Source organism: Indicator indicator, chromosome 6 (genome assembly GCF_027791375.1).
Source record: "Indicator indicator isolate 239-I01 chromosome 6, UM_Iind_1.1, whole genome shotgun sequence".
Classification (NCBI taxonomy): Eukaryota; Metazoa; Chordata; class Aves; order Piciformes; family Indicatoridae; genus Indicator; species Indicator indicator.
Window position 1 is genome coordinate 1188414 of NC_072015.1, and position 19019 is coordinate 1207432.

At 50.4% G+C, this 19019-nt stretch overlaps 1 protein-coding gene across 2 annotated transcripts in view; it reads right to left on the reverse strand.

Moving 5' to 3' along the window:
• CDH12 (cadherin 12) overlaps positions 1 to 19019 on the reverse strand; it is a 70835-nt gene that overhangs the window by 27573 nt on the left and 24243 nt on the right. The window contains exon 3 of one of the 2 annotated variants that reach the window (XM_054381789.1): positions 2853 to 2972. The exons of the other annotated variant lie outside the window; for it this stretch is intronic. Within the exon in view, the coding sequence (XP_054237764.1) occupies positions 2853 to 2972 (120 nt within the window). The remainder of the gene's footprint in view (positions 1 to 2852; positions 2973 to 19019) is intronic. 2 annotated transcript variants of the gene reach the window in all.

Below are 19019 nucleotides of genomic sequence, written 5' to 3' on the forward strand. Positions count from 1 at the left end.
AAATGGATTTTTCATGCTGGATCTCTCCCAGGTTAACCAAAGGTTGATGATCGTCTACCATGGGTCTTTCATACTGGATCTCTTCAACCAGGAGTGAAACTCTGGTGAGAGAGGAGCTCACAGAGCCATGTGCAGATCACTCAGGCCTGTCAAAAGTGTGCTTCTCAGCTTACTCAACCACTCCAGATGGCTGCTGTGGACATGAACTGCTGGAAGGCAATGGTTACCCTTTCACCAGGGCTGTGAACGGTGTGAGCATGGCTTTGCCATGTTGGCACTGAAGAAGACTTCACTGTTCAGAGCAGGACCATGTAGACAGAGGTGGCAATGACATTCAGAGCCTGCTTCTCCAGTTCTTTCTGCCCAGGCACTTTCCATCCTCTTCCTGGGTCACAGCAAGCCAATGGCAAGCTACACACTTGGGGCTGAGTGGTTGGAAGGGCTTACAGCAGTAGGATGAGAGGAAATGGATTGAAGCTTGAGGAGGGCAGATTTAGACTGGAGATGAGGAAGAAATTCTTTGCAGTGAGGCTGGGGAGACACTGGCACAGGTTGTCCAGGGAGGCTGTGGTTGTCTCCTCCCTAGAGGTGTTCAAGGCCAGGCTGGATGAGGCCTTGAGCAACCTGGGATGGAGGGAGATGTCCCTGCCCGTGGCAGGGGGTTGAAACTGGATGAGCTTGCAGGTCCCTCCCAACACAACCCTTTCCATGAGTCTCTGATCTCTAAGATACTGCAGGGCGGATTGAAAAAGCCTTTTCCGTTTGTTCCCACCCCAGCCTGCAGTTCATTCCATCCCCAGCCTGCAGTTCATTCCATCCCCAGCCTGCAGTTCATTCCATCCCTATCCTGCAGTTCATTCCATCCCTATCCTGCAGTTCATTCCATCCCCAGCCTGCAGTTCATTCCATCCCTATCCTGCAGTTCATTCCATCCCCAGCCTGCAGTTCATTCCATGCCCATCCTGCAGTTCATTCCATTCCTATCCTGCAGTTCATTCCATCCCCAAACTGCAGTTCATCCCATCCCCAACCTGCAGTTCATCCCATCCCCAGCCTACAGTTCATTCCATCCCCATCCTGCAGTCCATTCCATCCCCAGCCTGCAGTTCATTCCATCCCCAGCCTGCAGTTCATTCCATCCCTATCCTGCAGTTCATTCCATCCCCAGCCTGCAGTTCATTCCATCCCCAGCCTGCAGTTCATTCCATCGCCAGCCTGCAGTTCATTCCATCCTCAACCTGCAGTTCATTCCATGCCCATCCTGCAGTTCATTCCATTCCTATCCTGCAGTTCATTCCATCCCCAAACTGCAGTTCATCCATCCCCAACCTGCAGTTCATCCCATCCCCAGCCTACAGTTCATTCCATCCCCATCCTGCAGTCCATTCCATCCCCAGCCTGCAGTTCATTCCATCCCCAGCCTGCAGTTCATTCCAACCCTATCCTGCAGTTCATTCCATCCCCAGCCTGCAGTTCATTCCCACCCCAGCCTGCAGTTCATTCCATCGCCAGCCTGCAGTTCATTCCATCCTCAACCTGCAGTTCATTCCAACTCCATCCTTCAGTTCATTCCACCCCATTCTGCAGTTCATTCCATCCCCTTCCTGCAGTTCATTTCACCCCCATCCTGCAGTTCATTCCATCCCCATCCTGCAGTTCATTCTAACCCCAACCTGCAGTTCATTCCATCCCCATCCTGCAGTTCATTCTAATCCCATCCTGCAGTTCATTCCATCCCTATCCTGCAGTTCATTCCATCCCTATCCTGCAGTCCATTCCATCCCCATCCTGCAGTCCATTCCATCCCCATCCTGCAGTTTATTCCATCCCCAGCCTGCAGTTCATTCCATCCCCAGCCTGCAGTTCATTCCATCCCTATCCTGCAGTCCATTCCATCCCCAGCCTGCAGTTCATTCCATCCCCATCCTGCAGTTCATTCTAACCCCAACCTGCAGTTCACTCCATCCCCATCCTGCAGTTCATTCTAATCCCATCCTGCAGTTCATTCCATCCCTATCCTGCAGTTCATTCCATCCCTATCCTGCAGTCCATTCCATCCCCATCCTGCAGTCCATTCCATCCCCATCCTGCAGTTTATTCCATCCCCAGCCTGCAGTTCATTCCATCCCCAGCCTGCAGTTCATTCCATCCCTATCCTGCAGTTCATCCCATCCCTATCCTGCAGTTCATTCCATCCCTATCCTGCAGTTCATCCCATCCCCAGCCTGCAGTTCATTCCATCCCTATCCTGCAGTTCATTCCATCCCTATCCTGCAGTCCATTCCATCCCTATCCTGCAGTCCATTCCATCCCCATCCTGCAGTTCATTCCATCCCTATCCTGCAGTCCATTCCATCCCCATCCTGCAGTTCATTCCATCCCCATCCTGCAGTTTATTCCATCCCCAGCCTGCAGTTCATTCCATCTCCAGCCTGCAGTTCATTCCATCCCTATCCTGCAGTTCATCCCATCCCTATCCTGCAGTTCATTCCATCCCTATCCTGCAGTTCATCCCATCCCCAGCCTGCAGTTCATTCCATCCCTATCCTGCAGTTCATTCCATCCCTATCCTGCAGTCCATTCCATCCCCATCCTGCAGTTCATTCCATCCCCATCCTGCAGTTTATTCCATCCCCAGCCTGCAGTTCATTCCATCCCCAGCCTGTAGTCCATTCCATCCCCATCCTGCAGTTCATTCCCACCCCAGCCAACACTCAGAACTGAGCAATGCATAAAGCTACCCTCCAGGCTTTTGGCCATCTCAGCGCAGTCCACAGTTATTGACTGCCTCTGCTCTACAGAACTCCTGAACTAAAGCTGAGATGTTGCACCCTGGCTGCTGAACTCCTTACCTGTCTTGGGATCAATGGAGAAATATGGTTGGCCCTGAAGGATGCTGTAAACCACTCTGGCACTGTTCCCATAGGTTGGATCATCAGCATCTGTTGCCTTCACTTGGAGAACATAGGCTCCTGCAGGGAAACACAAAGCAATCACATTGTCAGTGCAGAGCACTCTGCAGTCCTGCTGCTTCTGGAGGCTGTTTTCACTCTTCTTCCACTGGAAACAGCCTGAGAATAAATGAGTTCTACAGCTGGATGCTAGCAAGCACCTAGAGAAGAGCTGAGGTATAACAAGCACAGAATCAACCAGGTTGGAAAAGACCTCACAGATCACCAAGTCCAACCTATGACCTCATGGGAAGCAAAAAGGAAGCAGCCCAGCATTGGAAGATATTTATGAGCAGTTTAAGGCTTCAAGGGGACCCAGAAAGCAAAACAGCTGCACACCAAGAGAGAAAACTCACTGTGAATGACAAAGGTCTTCCAGCCATGGGTTGTCCACCCTCCTGGTTGCTCAGCCTGATTTAGAGTACATTTTGGGAAGGAATTCTGAAACAGCTTGCCCAGGGAGGTGGTGGAGGCTCCAACAGTGCAAGTGTTCAAAACCAGGTTGATTGGGGCCTGGAGCAACCTGATGTGGTAGGAGGTGTCCCTGCCCATGGCAGGAATGGCTGAGGGGACTGAGGGTGCTTAGTGTGGAGGAGAGGAGGCTAAGGGGAGACCTCACTGCTCTCTGCAGCTCCCTGAGAGGAGCTTGGAGCATCTGTCCTTCAAGCCATGGGCAGGCAGCTTCCACAGGAGGGAAACCCTGCCCAACTCTCAACCTTCCTCTACCAAATCTACCACCAAGCCATACCCCCAAACACCACAACTCCAGAGCTTTGAAGCACCTCCAGAACTAAGGTTTTAGCAGGAGTCAGGAGGTTTTTTCTTTCCTTGCCCATAATCTCTTCATCTCTCCAAGTCTCCTTTCTCCTGGCCATCCCTTCCTGCCTCAGGGGTGCTGAGGGGAAAGAAGGGAAACCTACAGCTCTGGGTTTTAGCTTGGAAATCACCAAAGCAATTATTTTATTTCCCTTTTTCTCTTTAATTTTTCCCTTCTCTCCTCTGTTGGGGTCAGCCAGGGTTAAATCCACTCAGGGCACACAAGCTGGCTCAGCTGCTAATGTCTCTGTTAGCCTTGAATCTGCTTTTCATTTATTAATTTGCATTAATTGAGGCTATTTATTTATTGATAAAGGCAGCCAGCTGCTCACCCAGGCCCAAGGCTGGGGTAATGTTTAAGTTGGGGTGGGGGGTGAGGTGGGGAAGGGAGGGGGTGTTGCACTTGTAAGGAGAAAGAGGAGCTTGAAGTAGCAACTCCTAGTTTACACCCAGTAGGCAGAGAAAGGAGTAGCCTGGGAAAGGAACTGCCGGAAATAAAGGGCAAGGAGAGCAGCACAAGAAGCAATTAGCAAATATTAAGCTTAAATTGCATCCATTTGAGATCCTGAGAGGGGTTTCTCCTCTCTCTTTTCTCCCCTGTGTATTCTCTTCCTCCTACCAACAGGGGAGAAGTTACTCTCAGGTCTCGGGAATCTGGCAAAGAGAAAAACTCAGATGAGTTTTGCTTTTACCATCCTCACAACTTGATCACTTCTCAGGCCATGACTCAAGAGGGACTTAATTTTGCCACTCTGCTCAGCAAAAGCTGCAGAACCTCTGCCATGAGGACAGGCTGAGGCAGCTGGGGGTGTTCAGCCTCGAGAGAAGACAACTCCAGGGGGACCTTAGAGCAACAAAACCCAAGCCAAGCCCAAGCTAAACCAAAGCCAAGCCAAACCAAACCCAACCCAAGATGAATCCAAGATAACCAAATCCAAGCCAAACCCAAGCCAAACCAAGCCCAAGTGTGGCAGTTTGGGCTGGGTGCCCCCTGCCAGTGCTGCATGAGATACACCTCTGGTGTCCTGGGTGCTCACCCAAGAGGGGTGGACACAGAAACGGCGTATTTCTACCCATAAATCCTGCGCCCTATAAAGCCATCTGCAGAGTCATTCTCTTCCTCTTTCTTCCCTCTCTGCTCCCATGGGAGATGTCCTCTCTTATCGGGTAATGCCGGGGGAGTATCCTCAAGGCCTCTTAGGCCTGACTAGGCCTAATGTCAGGAGGAGAATGGAGGGTGGGGGGGCAGTCTCGGACCTGGCCAGCCTGAGACTTGCCTAGCAGTGGAGGGGGGAAGAAAGAGCCCTGGGAGTTTGGGTAGACCCTCAGGTGGGAGGAGGGAAGGATTGGGAAGCCTCTGGGTACTATGTAAGGGCCTCTGTATGCTTTAGGATGTTCTTTGCCACTATGCTGTGTAGTTTTTCTGTAGTTTCACCAATTGCTTTTCCATTTAAACTTTCCATCACTCCCCAATCCATTTGTGTGAGTGTCATTCTTTTGTCCCTTTCGGGGCAAGAGATGTTCTGGCTGGAACCAAACCAGCACACCAAGCCAGGCCAAACCAAAGCTAAACCAAAGCCAAGCCAAACCCAAGCCAAACCCAAGCTAAACCAAACCCAAGCCAAGCCAAACCCAAGCCAAACCAAACCCCATCCAAGCTGAACCCAACCCAACCCAACCCAAGCCAAGCCAAACGTAAACTGAAACCGAAGCCAAGCCAAACCCAAGCCAAGCCAAACCAAGCCAAACCCAAAGCTAACCAAAGCCAAACCAAACCAAAGTCAAACCAATGCCAACCAAAACAAACCAAACCAAAGGCAACTAAACCAAAAGCAACCAAACCAAAGCCAAATCAAATCAATGCCAAACCAATGCCAACCAAAACAAATCAAACCAAAGGCAACCAAACCAAAGCCAACTAAACCAAAAGCAACCAAACCAAAGCCAACTAAACCAAAGGCAACCAAACCAAAGTCAAACCAAACCAAAGCCAAATCAAACCAAAGCTAAAACAAACCAAAGCCAAAGCCAAACTAAAACCAAACCAAAGCCAAACTAAAACCAAAACAAAGCAAACCCAAGCCAATCCAAACCCAAGCCAAATCAAACCAAACCAAAGCCAAGCCAAAGCCAAGCCAAACCCAAGCCCAAACCAAAGCCAAACCAATGCCAACTAAACCAAACCAAAGTAAACCAAAGCCAAAACAAACCAAAGCCATATCAAACCAAAGCCAAACCAAACCAAATCCCAAACCAAACCAAACACAAGCAAAGTAAAACCAAACAAATAACCCCTAAAATACTAATGAAGAAATAAGCCAAATATGTTGGACATGACCAAAAATTAAAAAAAAAAAGCAGCAATTCAGGAGTGAGACTTTTCCATCCTTTTACCCTCTGAAGCTTTCTGAGCTGGAGCTCTTCACCTCAATTCCTCAGCTGCCCAATGATTTATTAGGAATATAGGGATAAGGAATCTTGGTCTTTACTCAGGGCCATCAGGAGATGAAAAGAGAAAGACTTAGTGTATAAGAAATGTCACTCAGCCCTGAGGGTCACTTCAAGGGACTGCCTTTTGGTGTCTCAAGAGGCCTTCAGAGCTTTTCTGTCATTTAGTCTTTAACAGATGCCTGACCTGCTTTAGAGAAAGAATTTCACTCTGTGTTCACCCAAGCAGCTTTACCTGAATCAAGTTAATTTCTACACTAAAATATGGGGGAAAAAAGTAAAACCACAATCCTTTTTTTTTTTTTTTTTCACTTTTGAATGACAGAAAGAAGTTTTCCAGAACCTTTCAACTGCTTATCATAGAATCCTAGAATGAAAAGAGTTGGAAGGAACCTCCAGAGATCATGGAGTCACATCCAGCCACATCCAGCTGGCAGGCAGTCATTAGTGGTGTCCCCCAGGGATCAGTGTTGGGTCTAATCCTGTTCAATATCTTTATTGATGATCTGGATAAGGGTATTGAGTCCACCATTAGTGAGTTTGCAGATGACACCAAGTTAGGAGCAGGTGTGGATCTGTTGGAGGGTAGGAGGGCCCTGCAGAGGGACCTGGACAGGCTGGACAGATGGGCAGAGTCCAACAGGATGGCATTCAACAAATCCAAGTGCCGGGTGCTGCACTTTGGCCACAACAACCCCAGGCAGAGCTACAGGCTGGGGACAGAGTGGCTGGAGAGCAGCCAGGCAGAGAGGGACCTGGGGGTGCTGGTGGACAGCAGCTGAACAGGAGCCAGCAGTGTGCCCAGGTGGCCAAGAAGGCCAATGGCATCCTGGCCTGCATCAGCAATAGTGTGGCCAGCAGGAGCAGGGAACTCATCCTACCCTGTGCTCAGCACTGGTCAAACCACTCCTGGAGTCCTGTGTCCAGGTCTGGACTCCTCAATTTAAGAAGAACATTGAGAGACTTGAATGTGTCCAGAGAAGGGCAATGAGGCTGGGGAGGGGTCTGGAGCACAGCCCTGTGAGGAGAGGCTGAGGGAGCTGGGGGTGTTTAGCCTGGAGAAGAGGAGGCTCAGGGCAGACCTCATTGCTGTCTACAACTCCCTGAAGGGAGGTTGTAGCCAGGTGGGGGTTGGGCTCTGCTCCCAGGCAACCAGCACCAGAACAAGAGGACACAGTCTCAAGCTGTGCCAGGGGAGGTTTGGGCTGGAGGTGAGGAGAAAGTTCTTCACAGAGAGAGTAACTGGCCCTTGGAATGTGCTGCCCAGGGAGGTGGTGGAGTCCCTGTACCTGGAGGTGTCCAAAAAAGCTTGGCTGTGGCACTTGGAGCCAGGGTTTAGTTGTCAGGAGGTGCTTGGCTGAGAGGTTGGACTGGATGATCTCTGAGGTCTTTTCCAACCTTGTTGATTCTGTGGTTCTGAGTCCAAAGCAGGATCACCTAAACCAGCTCTATTTTAGTATTTTAATAGACTTGGGCACTTAGGATCCAAATTTGGGCACCAAGGCAAAGAGATTTGGAGAGGTTGATGACTAAGCAATGGGAAAAAAAAAAAAGTTTGTTTGGCCTCCTCCTACCTACTCAAATCATTGCAGTTGGATCTCTCAGGAAGGCTTCAGAGCTGATTGAAGGACTTTTTTAACATTCATGCTTTACTTCTTTTTCTCTTTCTCCTAGATAAAAATCTACAAAGCCCCTGAGGGCAACCTTGGGTTCCACAGAGACCCCACAAGAACCTAAAATGACTTCAGAAAGCAGCAGTGATCTCGACACCCCCTGGGATGCAGCCTGATAACTATGGGGGAGGTGCTGATTGTTCTTTAATTATTTGCTCAGGACATTGCCTTGAAGCCTCAGAGCAGCCTTCCAGCACCTGAAGGGGGCTACAGGAAAGCTGGGAAGGGACTTATGGCACGGGCTGGGAGTGATAGGAAGAGAGGGAATGGATTGAAGTTTGAGGAGAGGACACTGAGGCTGGAGGTGAGGAAGAAATTCTTTCCAGTGAGGCTGGGAAGGGACTGGAACAGGTTGCTCAGGGAGGTTGTGGATGTCCTTTCCCTGGAGGTGTTCAAAGGCCAGGTTGGAGAAGGCTTTTGAGCAACCAAGGCTCGGGGGAGTTGTCCCTGTCCATGGCAGGTGGTTGGAACTAAGCAATGGCTTCAAACTAGAGCAGAACAGATTAAAGCTGGATGTGAGGAACAAGTTCCACACCAGGAGGGTGGTGGAACACTGGAACAGGTTGCCCAGGGAGGTGGTTGAGGCTCCATCCCTGGAGATGTTCAAGGAGAGGCTGGACAGGGCTGTGGGCAACCTGATCTGATTGGGGATGTCCCTGCTGAGTGCAGAGGGGTTGGACTGGATGAGCTTTGGAGGAAGTGGAGGTCAAGCAGGTGGTGCAATTCTCCTAGCAGGGTGCAGAATCTGGGCCATGGAAGCTGTCAGGTCTTCATTCCTGAGGGCTGGGTTCATAATTAACAAGCTGCTTCTTCACTGTTTTAGCTGCCCTGTGGCTTGTTCACTGTTTTAGCTGCTTCTCAAGGCAGGCTTGATGAGTAGAGAACACAGAAATGTTCAGGTTGGAGCAGACCCTCAGGGTCATCAAGTCCAATCCAGAACCCTACTCTGCAAGGCTCACCCCTAAACCACAGCCCCAAGCACCACAGCCAAACCACCTGCAAACACAGCCAGGCTTGGGGACTCCACCACCTCCCTGCCCAGCACATTCCAAGCCCTGACCACTCTTGATGGGAAAAACTCTTCCTGCTGTCCAGTCTGAACCTGCCCAGTGGCAGCTTGAGGCCATTCCCTCTTGTTCTGTCACTACTGAGCTGTGAGAAGAGACCAGCACCAAGCTCTCCACAACCTCCTGTCAGGAGCTGTATTGATGGCTGAACTTGATGATCTGAGAGGTCTTTTCCAACTGAAAGCATAGAACATGGAATTGTTTGGTTTGGAAAAGATCTCTGAGATCATCAACTCCAACCAAGAACCCAAAGAACTTCTTCCTAATCATAGAATTGCTTGGCTTGGAAAAGTCCTCTGAGATCATCAAGTCCAAACTTCAACCCAAAGAACTTCCTAATCAGAGAACCATAGAATTGTTTGGGTTGGAAGTGACCTCTAAGTTCTCCAAGTCCAAACTTCCACCCAAAGAACTTTTCCCTAATCACAGAATCATAAAATCATGGAATTGTTTTGATAGGAAAAGACCTCTAAGATCATCAAGTCCAAGCTTCCCAAGCAGCTTCTTCCTAATCACAGAACCATGGAATTATTTTGGTTGGAAAATCTCCAAGTCCAAACTTCAATCCAAAAAAACTTCTTCCTAATCACAGAACCATTGAATTGGTTAGGTTGGAAATGACCTCTAAGATCACCCAGTCCAACCATCAACCCAACACCCCCAAGACCACCAAACCATGGCCCCATGTGCCATGGCCACACATTTCTTGACCACCTCCAGGCATGGGGACTCCACCACCTCCCTGGTCAACCTATTCCAGTGCCTGCCCAGCTCTGCTCTGAACAAAATTTTCAAATGTCTATAATGAAGAGAAAAAGAAGCAAAGCCATCAAGACACAAACTGTGGGGAACCAAACCAAAACTCTTCTCCTACAGGCACCAGGACAGCTTAGAGGCTGCCCTGCTGCAGAGCAGCTCCATGGAGAAAGACCTTGGAGTGCTGGTGGGCAGCAAGTTCTGCATGGGACAGCAAAGTGCCCTGGTGGCCAAGAGAGCCAAGGGGATTCTGAGATGCATCAGGAAAGTTGTGTCCAGCAGGGCTAGGTAAGTTTTTCTACCTCTCTGCTCTGACCTGCTGAGACCACAGCTGCAATCCTGTGTCCAGTTTGGGGCTCCCCAGCTCAAGAGAGACAGAGACCTGCTGGAGAGAGTCCAAGGCAGAGCCAGGAGGAGGATTTGGGGACTTGAGCATCTCCCCTGTGAAGAGAGACTGAGAGCCCTGGGGGTGGTTAGTGTGGAGAGGAGAAGGCTGAGAGGGATCTGATCAATATCTGTCAATAGCTGAGGGGTGGGGGACAAGGGGAGGGGGCCAGGCTCTGTTGGGTGGTGCACAGAAATAAGCCAAGGACCAATGGATACACACTGGAAGAGAGAAGGTTTCAGCTGAACATGAGGAGAAACTTCTTAGGTATGAGGTTGACAGAGCCCTGGAGCAGGCTGCCCAGAGAGGTTGTGGAGTCTCCTTCTCTGGAGCCTTTCCAACCCCACCTGGATGCATTCCTGTGCAGACTGCCCTGGGTGATGCTGCTCTTGCAGGGGGGTTGGATCTGATGATCTCTGGAGGTCCCTTCCAACCTCTAATATCCTGTGAGGCTGTGAGACATCCACCCCAAGCTGTCAGGACTTCTGCTCACTGCCCACAACCTGGGGGGGTCTAATTGGAGCCCACTTGGAAGAGGCTCTCCCAAAGCTATTAGAGGAGCAACCAAGCAGCAGATGAAGCTTCACTCCCTCAGAGCTGAACCACAAGGCTGGAAGCACAAGAGGAGCAAGGGGAATATCCAGTTCTTCCCTCTGCAGCTGTCCTGAACAGCAAAACACTTTCAGGAGAACCTAAATGTTGCTTGCCCTGGGAATTGACATCCAATCCAACTGGGAGTGATGATTGCACAGCCCAGCAAGGACCAGGAGAAGGAGACACCACACTGAGACCTAATCAACACCTGCAGCCCCCTGCTGATCCTTCTGCTGCAGCACAGTTTGGGCTGCTGCTTTGTTTTCTCTTGGTGGAAGGAGGTTTGGGGACATTTTGGGGCACATTTAAACATCTCAGGTTTTCTTATCACCTCCATTGCAAATCTTCTTTGGCTGGAATTTAACTCAGGATTTAACTGCTTAGTGTCCCACACTGTGAGCAAATAAAAAATGTCCTCCTAAGGATAATTTTCAGTTATGTATGGAGGGGGAAAAAGATTATTTTTCACTTTTCCCAGTTTTTCTTTCCCTGAGGAGCATCATTTTTGCATAGCCTCCCACAGACTGAAACACAGCACTGGTGATACAACTCCTACTGGGGAGCCAGAGCAGCTTCTGTTTTCCTGGAGTCATTGAAAGGTTTGGGTTGGAAAGGACCTTCAAGGTCATAGAATCATTGAAAGGTTTGGGTTGGAATGAACCTTGAAGATCATAGAATGGGTTGGAAGGGACCTTAAAGATCATAGAATGGTTTGGGTTGGAAGGGACCTTAAAGATCATAGAATGGTTTGGGTTGGAAGGGACCTTGAAGATCATAGCATCCTGGAATGGGTTGGGTTGGAAGGGACCTTGAAGATCATAGAATGGGTTGGGTTAGAAGGGACCCTAAAGATCACAGAATCATAGAATATTTTGGGTTGGAAGGAACGTTGAAGATCATAGAATGGGTTGGGTTGAAAGGGAACTTGAAGATCACAACCCAAGGAATCATTTGGGTTGGAAGGAACCTTGAAGATCATGGGATGGGTTGGGTTGGAAGGGACCTTGAAGATCATGGAATGGGTTGGGTTTTAAGGGACCTTGAAGATCATAGAATGGGTTGGGCTGGAAGGGGCTCCTGCTGCCCACACCATTGTTGGTCTAGGCCAGGCTGCTGGTGGCCTTCTTGGCCACCTGAGCACACTGCTGGCTCATGTCCTGCCAACACCCTCAGATCTTTTCCTGCCAGGCACTTTCCAGCCACTCTGCCCCCAGCCTGAAGCCTTCCTGGGGTTGTTGTGACCCAAGTGCAGGACCCAGCCCTTGGCTTTGTTAAACCTCATCCTGCTGACCTCAGCCATGGATCCAGCCTGACCAGGTCTCTCTGCAGAGCCTTCCTGCCATCCAGCAGATCCACACTGCCACCCAGTTTAGTGCCATCTGCAAGCTCACAGAGGGTGCCTCAAGCCCTTCACCCAGCCCACTGGCAAACAGGACTGGCCCCAGCACTGTGCCCTGGGGAGCACCACCAGGGAGTGGCCACCCCTGTTGTGTCCTCCAGTGATGCCAATACCACCTAGAACCCTGGGAAGTGATTTTTATTCCTCCTGCAGCTTGGGCTAATTCCAGTTAGAGCTGAAGGCAGCTCCTCAGCATGCTGACCTGTGCCTCTGGCAGGCTGAGGGGTGCCTGCCAGCACGGGGAGGTGATTTGTCAGGTCCGTGCTGGAAGCTTCATAAAGCTGAGAATGAGTGAGAGGCAGCTGTGGAGAGCACACTGGCAGGTGGTTGGAGAGCAGGAGCCTCAGCTTTGACCCTGCACTGCCTCCACCCAACAGCATCAGAGGGATCAGAGCCCAACCAACAAGCCAACCCCACCATGGCCACCAAACCACAGCCCCAGGTGTTGTGGTCACAGCTTTCTGGAACAATTCCAGGCATGGGGACTCCACCACCTCCCTGGGCAGCCTCTGCCCAATCCCTGTTCCCAATGGCATCAGAGGGATCAGAGCTCAGCAGCCTGAGGACAAGCACAGGGACAACCAGGAGGGGCTTGCAGATCACTTAGCCATGCTTGGGCTTTTCAAACACTCCAGCAGAGTGCAAAACACACCAAAAAAGAAAGAATGCAATTGAAAATGTTCTCTAGAGGAAAAGAAACCCTCCTGCCTTGGTGCTGTTTGGCAGGAGAGAGAGGACAGAACTCCTGGCAGATGTCTGTGGAACCCTCTCCTTCCACCCCAGTGCCAGGAACATTTCCTGTGGATGAACATTTGAACTGACCTCCCAGCCCAGGGAGTTGTTTGGCCTTGAAAAGACCTCTGAGAGCATCCAGGCCAACCATCAACCCAATCCAACATTTCTCTGCTGCAAGAGTGGCTTTGATAAAGAGCTCAGGCAACAAGCAGGAGGAGAGCAGACATAGGAGCATCAACCCAACAGGAATAACCTTTGCATGCTTTGCTTTTGTATCACAGGATCACAGAACTGTTTGGGTTGGAGAAGGTCTCTGAGATCATCCAGGCCAAGCAGCAACCCAACTCCACCATGGCCATCAAACCCTGGCCAGCAAACCATGACCACACATTTCCTGAACACCTCCAGGCATGGGGACTCCACCACCTCCCTGGGCAGCCTGTGCCAATCCCTCACCACTCTTGCAGCAAAGTTCTTCCTCCTCTGCAACCTAACCCTCCCCTGGCACAATTTCAGGACGTTTCCTCTCCTATCAGCTGAGACTGGGCAGCAGAGCCCAACCCCCACCTGACTGCAGCCTCCTCTCAGGAGCTGTAGAGAGCAATGAGATCTCCCTCAGCCTTCTCTTCTCCACACTGCACACCCCCAGCTTCCTCAGCTGCTCCTCCCCAGCCCTCTTCTCCAGACCCTTCCCCAGCTCTGTTGCCCTTCTCTGGCCACACTTGCCCAGTGGCATCTGGACCCAAGGCTGTTTGCCCTTCTGCTGGGAACAGCACTCTTAAAAACAACTTAATGCACAGAGCAGGCAGCACCAGGCAGCCTCCAAGCTGCTGTCAGATCAAGCTCTCAGCACACAGCTGAGCCCACACAGAAGTCTGCTTTGTTCCTACAAAGCATCAATCTGGAGTTGAGATCTTAACTATAAACATTTTAATGGATTCATAGAAGGGGTTGGGTTGGGAGGGACTTTCAAGATCATTCATTTCCAAGCCTCTGCCATGGGCAGGGACACCTCCCACCAGCCCAGGATGCTCAAGGTCTCCTCCAGCCTGGCCTTGAGCACCTCCAAGCAGGAGGCAACCTGTTCCAGTGTCTACCCACCCTCACTGCCAAGAATTTCTTCCTCATCTCCGATCCTAGTCTCCCCTCTTCCAGCTTCAATCCATTCCCTCTCAGGCTGTCACTCCGAGCCCTAGTCAGAAGTCCCTCCCCAGCTCTCCTGCAGCCTCTTCAGGTATTGGAAGTCTGCTCTAAGCTCTCCCCAGAGCCTTCTCTTCTCCATTTCCCATGTTCAATAGGCTTCACAAGGCTCTGCAATGGGCTTTGACATTTGTGCTCTGGTTACAATATAATTAATTACTTTGGGGAACTCTAAACATGAAATCACAGAATCAGAGAATCATAAAATCATAGAATCATAGAATCATAAAATCATAGAATCATAAAATCCTAGAATTATAGAATCATAAAATCATAGAACCACAGAATCACAGAATCATAAAATGGTAGAATCAGAATCACGGAATCATAGAATCATAGAATTATAAAATCATAGAATCACAGAATCATAGAATCACAGATTCACAAAATCACAGAATCACAGACTCAGAATCATAGAATACTTTGGGTTGGAAGTGACATCCAAGATGTTTGAGTCCAACTTTCAACCTAAGACCACCAAGAGCCATTAAATGCAATGAACTGAGGGAAAAGTTCCTTCTACAGACCTGCAAGTCACAACTTGTCCAACAGAATAAGGATTGGAAGAGTGGTGAATAGGTTTTGGAGACATCTCTGATTCCTGAAGAGGATGAGGTCCTGCTAATGGTCCTACCTCCACCTGGAGCTCTGTGTCCAGTTCTGGAGCCTCTGTTCCTGGAAGGATCTGGAGGGGCTGGAAGGTGTCCAGAGCAGGGCCACGAGGATGAGCAGAGGGCTGGAGCTGCTCTGCTCTGAGGACAGACTGAGAGAGTTGGGGTTGTGCAGGCTGGGGAGGAGAAGGCTCCCAGGAGAGCTTCTTGTGGCCTTCCAGGATCTGAAGGGGGCTCCAAGAAAGCTGGGGAGGGACTTTTGAGGGTGTCAGGTAGGGAGAGGAGCAGGGGGAATGGATCCAAGCTAGAGGAGGGGAGACTTAGTTTAGACATTAGGAAGAAGGAGAATTTTCCTCCTTCAGTAGCTGTCAGAGAACCTAAAGTGATGCTGAAAGGGCAAAGAGCTTAGGAAGGAGAGATGGCACTTTGGACATGGACTGAGGGGAATGGATCCAAGCTAGGGGAGGAGAAATTCAGATTGGATTTTAGGAAGAAATTCTTCCCCATGAGGGTGGTGAGAGACTGGCAGAGGTTGCCCAGGGAGGTGGTGGAAGCCTCATCCCTGGAGGTTTTTGCAGCCAGGCTGGAGGTGGCTGTGAGAAACCTGCTGTGGTGTGAGGTGTCCCTGCCCATGGCAGAGGGGTTGGAACTGGCTGAGCCTTGAGGTCCCTTCCAACCCTGACAGTTCTGTGCTTACCAAGGTGTGAGGCTGTAATTTCTTGTTGTGAAATGTTAAAGAAATTGTGCCTTCCAAACAGAAAACAAACCAAACCACCAAACCCATAAGTTTAGGAAGAAAAAGTCATCCTTGAAGGTCAGCGGCCTTTCCTGTGGCCTGGGGCTGAAGGAACAGAGCAACACCATGCACAAATTCAGATTGAATTGTCCCCAGAATAAAGGTGACAAAACAACCCTTAAAAAAAAAACAAACCTCTGCCCAGCCAATGCCTGACAGGCTCTGATGATTTCCTTCTCGTCTTGAATGCTGCTCTCAGGATTTCCCCTCAATATTCTTGGGTTTAATAAGCAGAGCAATCAGTGGGGGGTCATCTGCTGGCCTCCACAATTGAGACAAGCTGAGGTTTAAAATTCAAAGCTGCCTCCTCTCAAGGAGGCTTTCAATAGGCTTGAAGTTAAGCCTGAGATTGAATTCAAGCCTTGCTCTGCAGAAGGGGAGCATGGGATCAGCCAGCCACAGAATGGGAGGGGTTGGAAGGGACCTCCAAAGATCATCCAGTCAAAGCTCCCTGCCAGAGCAGCATCACCCAGGGCACATCACACAGGAATGCATCCAGATGGGGCTGGAAAGTCTCCAGAGGAGACTCCACAACTTCTCTGGGCAGCCTGCTCCAGGGCTCCACCAGCCTCACACCAAAGAAGTTTCCTCATCTCTTGGTGGAACTTCCTGGGCTCCAGCTTGTGTCCATTGCTCCTTGTCCTATCACAGGGCAGCACTGGGATGAGCCTGGGGTGCATTAAGAGGAGTGTGGCCAGCAAGACAAGGGAGGTTTTCCTGCCCCTTTAGTCTGCCCTGGTGAGGCCACATCTGGAGCATTGTGTCCAGTTCTGGGCTCCCCTGTTCAAGAGGGACAGGGAACTGCTGGAGAGAGTCCAGTGGAGAGTATGAGGATGCTGAAGGGCCTGGGACACCTGTGAGGAGGAGAGGCTGAGAGCCCTGGTAGTGGGGTTAGCCACCTGGGGGTGGTTAGCCTGGAGATAAGAAGGTTGAGAGGGGATCTGAGCAATGGTTGCAGATAGCTGGAGGGTGGGGGACAAGAAGCAGGGGTCAGGATCTGTTCAGTGGTGTCCTGTGATAGGACAAGAGGCAATGGACACAAACTGGAACCCAGGAAGCTCCACTCCAACAAGAGGAGAAACTTCTTTGTTGTGAGGCTGCTGGGGCCCTGGAGCAGGTTGTCCAGAGTCTCCTGCTCTGGAGACTTTCCAGACCCACCTGGATGTGTTCTGTGTGCCCTGCTCTGGGTGATGCTGCTCTGGCAGGGGGGATGTTGGACTGGATGATCTCCAGAATTCCTATCCACCCCTTACCTTTCTCTGATTCTCTTAGGAGCTGCATTCTGGCTCTTTATTACATTATTTTTCCCTATTCCTCAACTTAATTTTTTTTCTTCCTGACTCCTTCACAATTGCATTTAAAAGCCATAAGCATTATTGAGGTGAATTTCCCTCAATTCCCTTCCATATCTGTGGTCTTTCAGTTCTGCTTCATCTTCTCAGCTGAGGAGATTCTGCCCCTGGGCTCTGCTCTGCTCACACCTCACCTCCAATCCTGCCTCCAGCTCTGCTGGCCCCAACAGGAGGAGGCCACAGAGCTGTGGAGAGAGGCCAGAGGAGGCCACAAAGATGCTGCAAGGGCTGGAGCAGCTCTGCTGGGAGCACAGGCTGAGGGAGCTGGGGGTGTGCAGCCTGCAGAGGAGAAGGCTCCAGGGGCACCTCAGAGCTGCCTGCCAGGACCTGAAGGCATCCTGCAGGAAGGGATCCTGCAGAGGGACTTTTGCTGAGGGGGTCTGGAGACAGGCCAAGGGGGAATGGTTTGGAGCTGAGGCAGAGCAGGGGGAGGCTGGAGCTGAGGCAGAAGTTCTGCAGTGCCAGGGGGGTGAGACTCTGGCACAGGCTGCCCAGGGAGGCTGTGGCTGCCTCCTGCCTGGGGGTGCTCCAGGCCAGGCTGGATGAGAGCTTGAGCAGCTGAGTCTAGCTGAGAGGTGTCCTGGGCATGGAGGGGAGGTTGGAGGAGAGGAGCTCTGAGCTCCCTTCCAGCCTGAACCATTCTGTGGTTCTAGGATTCTATGAGACAAAATCTGCGCTGAGTATTCCTTGTTGGTTTCCCCAACTTCAGAACCACACCTACAGAAGAGAAACAACCTCCCAGAGGACTTACTGATGCACAGCCACAGTGCAAGAGATGCTGTGGGCCACCAGAAGAGCTGCTGCAAGATGCCCTAAACCCAGCTGCAGATTCTTTCTGCTCCTTGCTACGATTCAGAGCCCTCTAACAAGAAGCTCCCCAGCAGTGAGTTCAGGAGTAAGAAGCTGCTGTAGCCTGTGAGAAGCACCAAGGAGAAAAGTGATGTCCTCAGATCCCTTCTTTCTCAGCAATTATTTATTGGGGGATTAAAAATGTTCCATTTTGAACCTTGTTTTTTTTCTGGGTTTCTTTTTTTTTTTTTTTGGTTGTCTCTGCTTAAACCAACCTTATGCTGCTAAAAGAGAGGAGCAGATGAATGCCCAGGTGGGCAGAGGAGACACAGATTAAGTCACTCTTCTGTTATATGGTGGTTGAATGCTTTTATCCTACCTCTTAAGTGAATGTTTAAACCACCACTGAATGGGGAAAAAAAAAGAAATTTGAGCTGTTTTATTTAGAATCATTAAACATTCATCAGGCTGAAAAGAAATTAAAACAAAAAGGAGGAGGACTGGAGGTTCTTTGGCCTCTAGTGGTTGAAACAGGAGCAAGGGTTAAAGAAACAGAAAGGAAAAGATTAAAGCTGCATCTGAAGCCTCCAGGCATGGGGACTCCACCAACTCCCTGGGAGGCCTCTTCCAATCCCTCACCACTCTCGCAGCAAACAAATTTTTCCTCCTCTCCAACCTAACCCTCCCCTGGCACAATTTCAGGACATTTCCTCTCCTTCTATCAGCTGAGACTAGGGAGCAGAGCCCAACCCCCACCTGACTGCAGCCTCCTCTCAGGAGCTGTAGAGAGCAATGAGATCTCCCTCAGCCTCCTCTTCTCCACACTGCACACCCCCAGCTCCCTCAGCTGCTCCTCCCCAGCCCTCTTCTCCAGACCCTTCCCCAGCCTGGTTGCTCTCTCAGCTTTGTTTGAGCAGCTCAGACAGGACACAGACAATCAAGTATTTCTGGACAAGGTACTCATTTTAGGCTTATTTTTTGCTATCTCCTGTGACCTCATTGCTGTCTACAACGACCTGAAGGGAGGTTGTAGCCAGGAGGGGGTTGGTCTCTTCTCCCAGGCAACCAGCACCAGAACAAGAGGACACAGGCTCAAGCTGTGCAGGGGAAGTTTAGGCTAGAGGTGAGGAGAAAGTTCTTCCCAGAAAGAGTAATTGGCCATGGGATGTGCTGCCCAGGGAGGTGGTGGAGTCACCATCCCGGGAGGTGTTCAAGAGGGGATTGGACGTGGCACTTGGTGCCATGGTTTAGTAGTCATGAGGTGCTGGGTGACAGGTTGGACTTTGATGATCCTTGAAGTCTTATCCAGCCTTATTGATTCTGTGATTCTGTGAACTCAGAGGTCTCTGTTCTCCTTTGGATCAACCAAGGCTGACTTTAAGTTTGACTTTAGGACTCCATCAAGAACTAAACTGAGACACTTTGCTTTCTACTTTTTCAGCAAGCC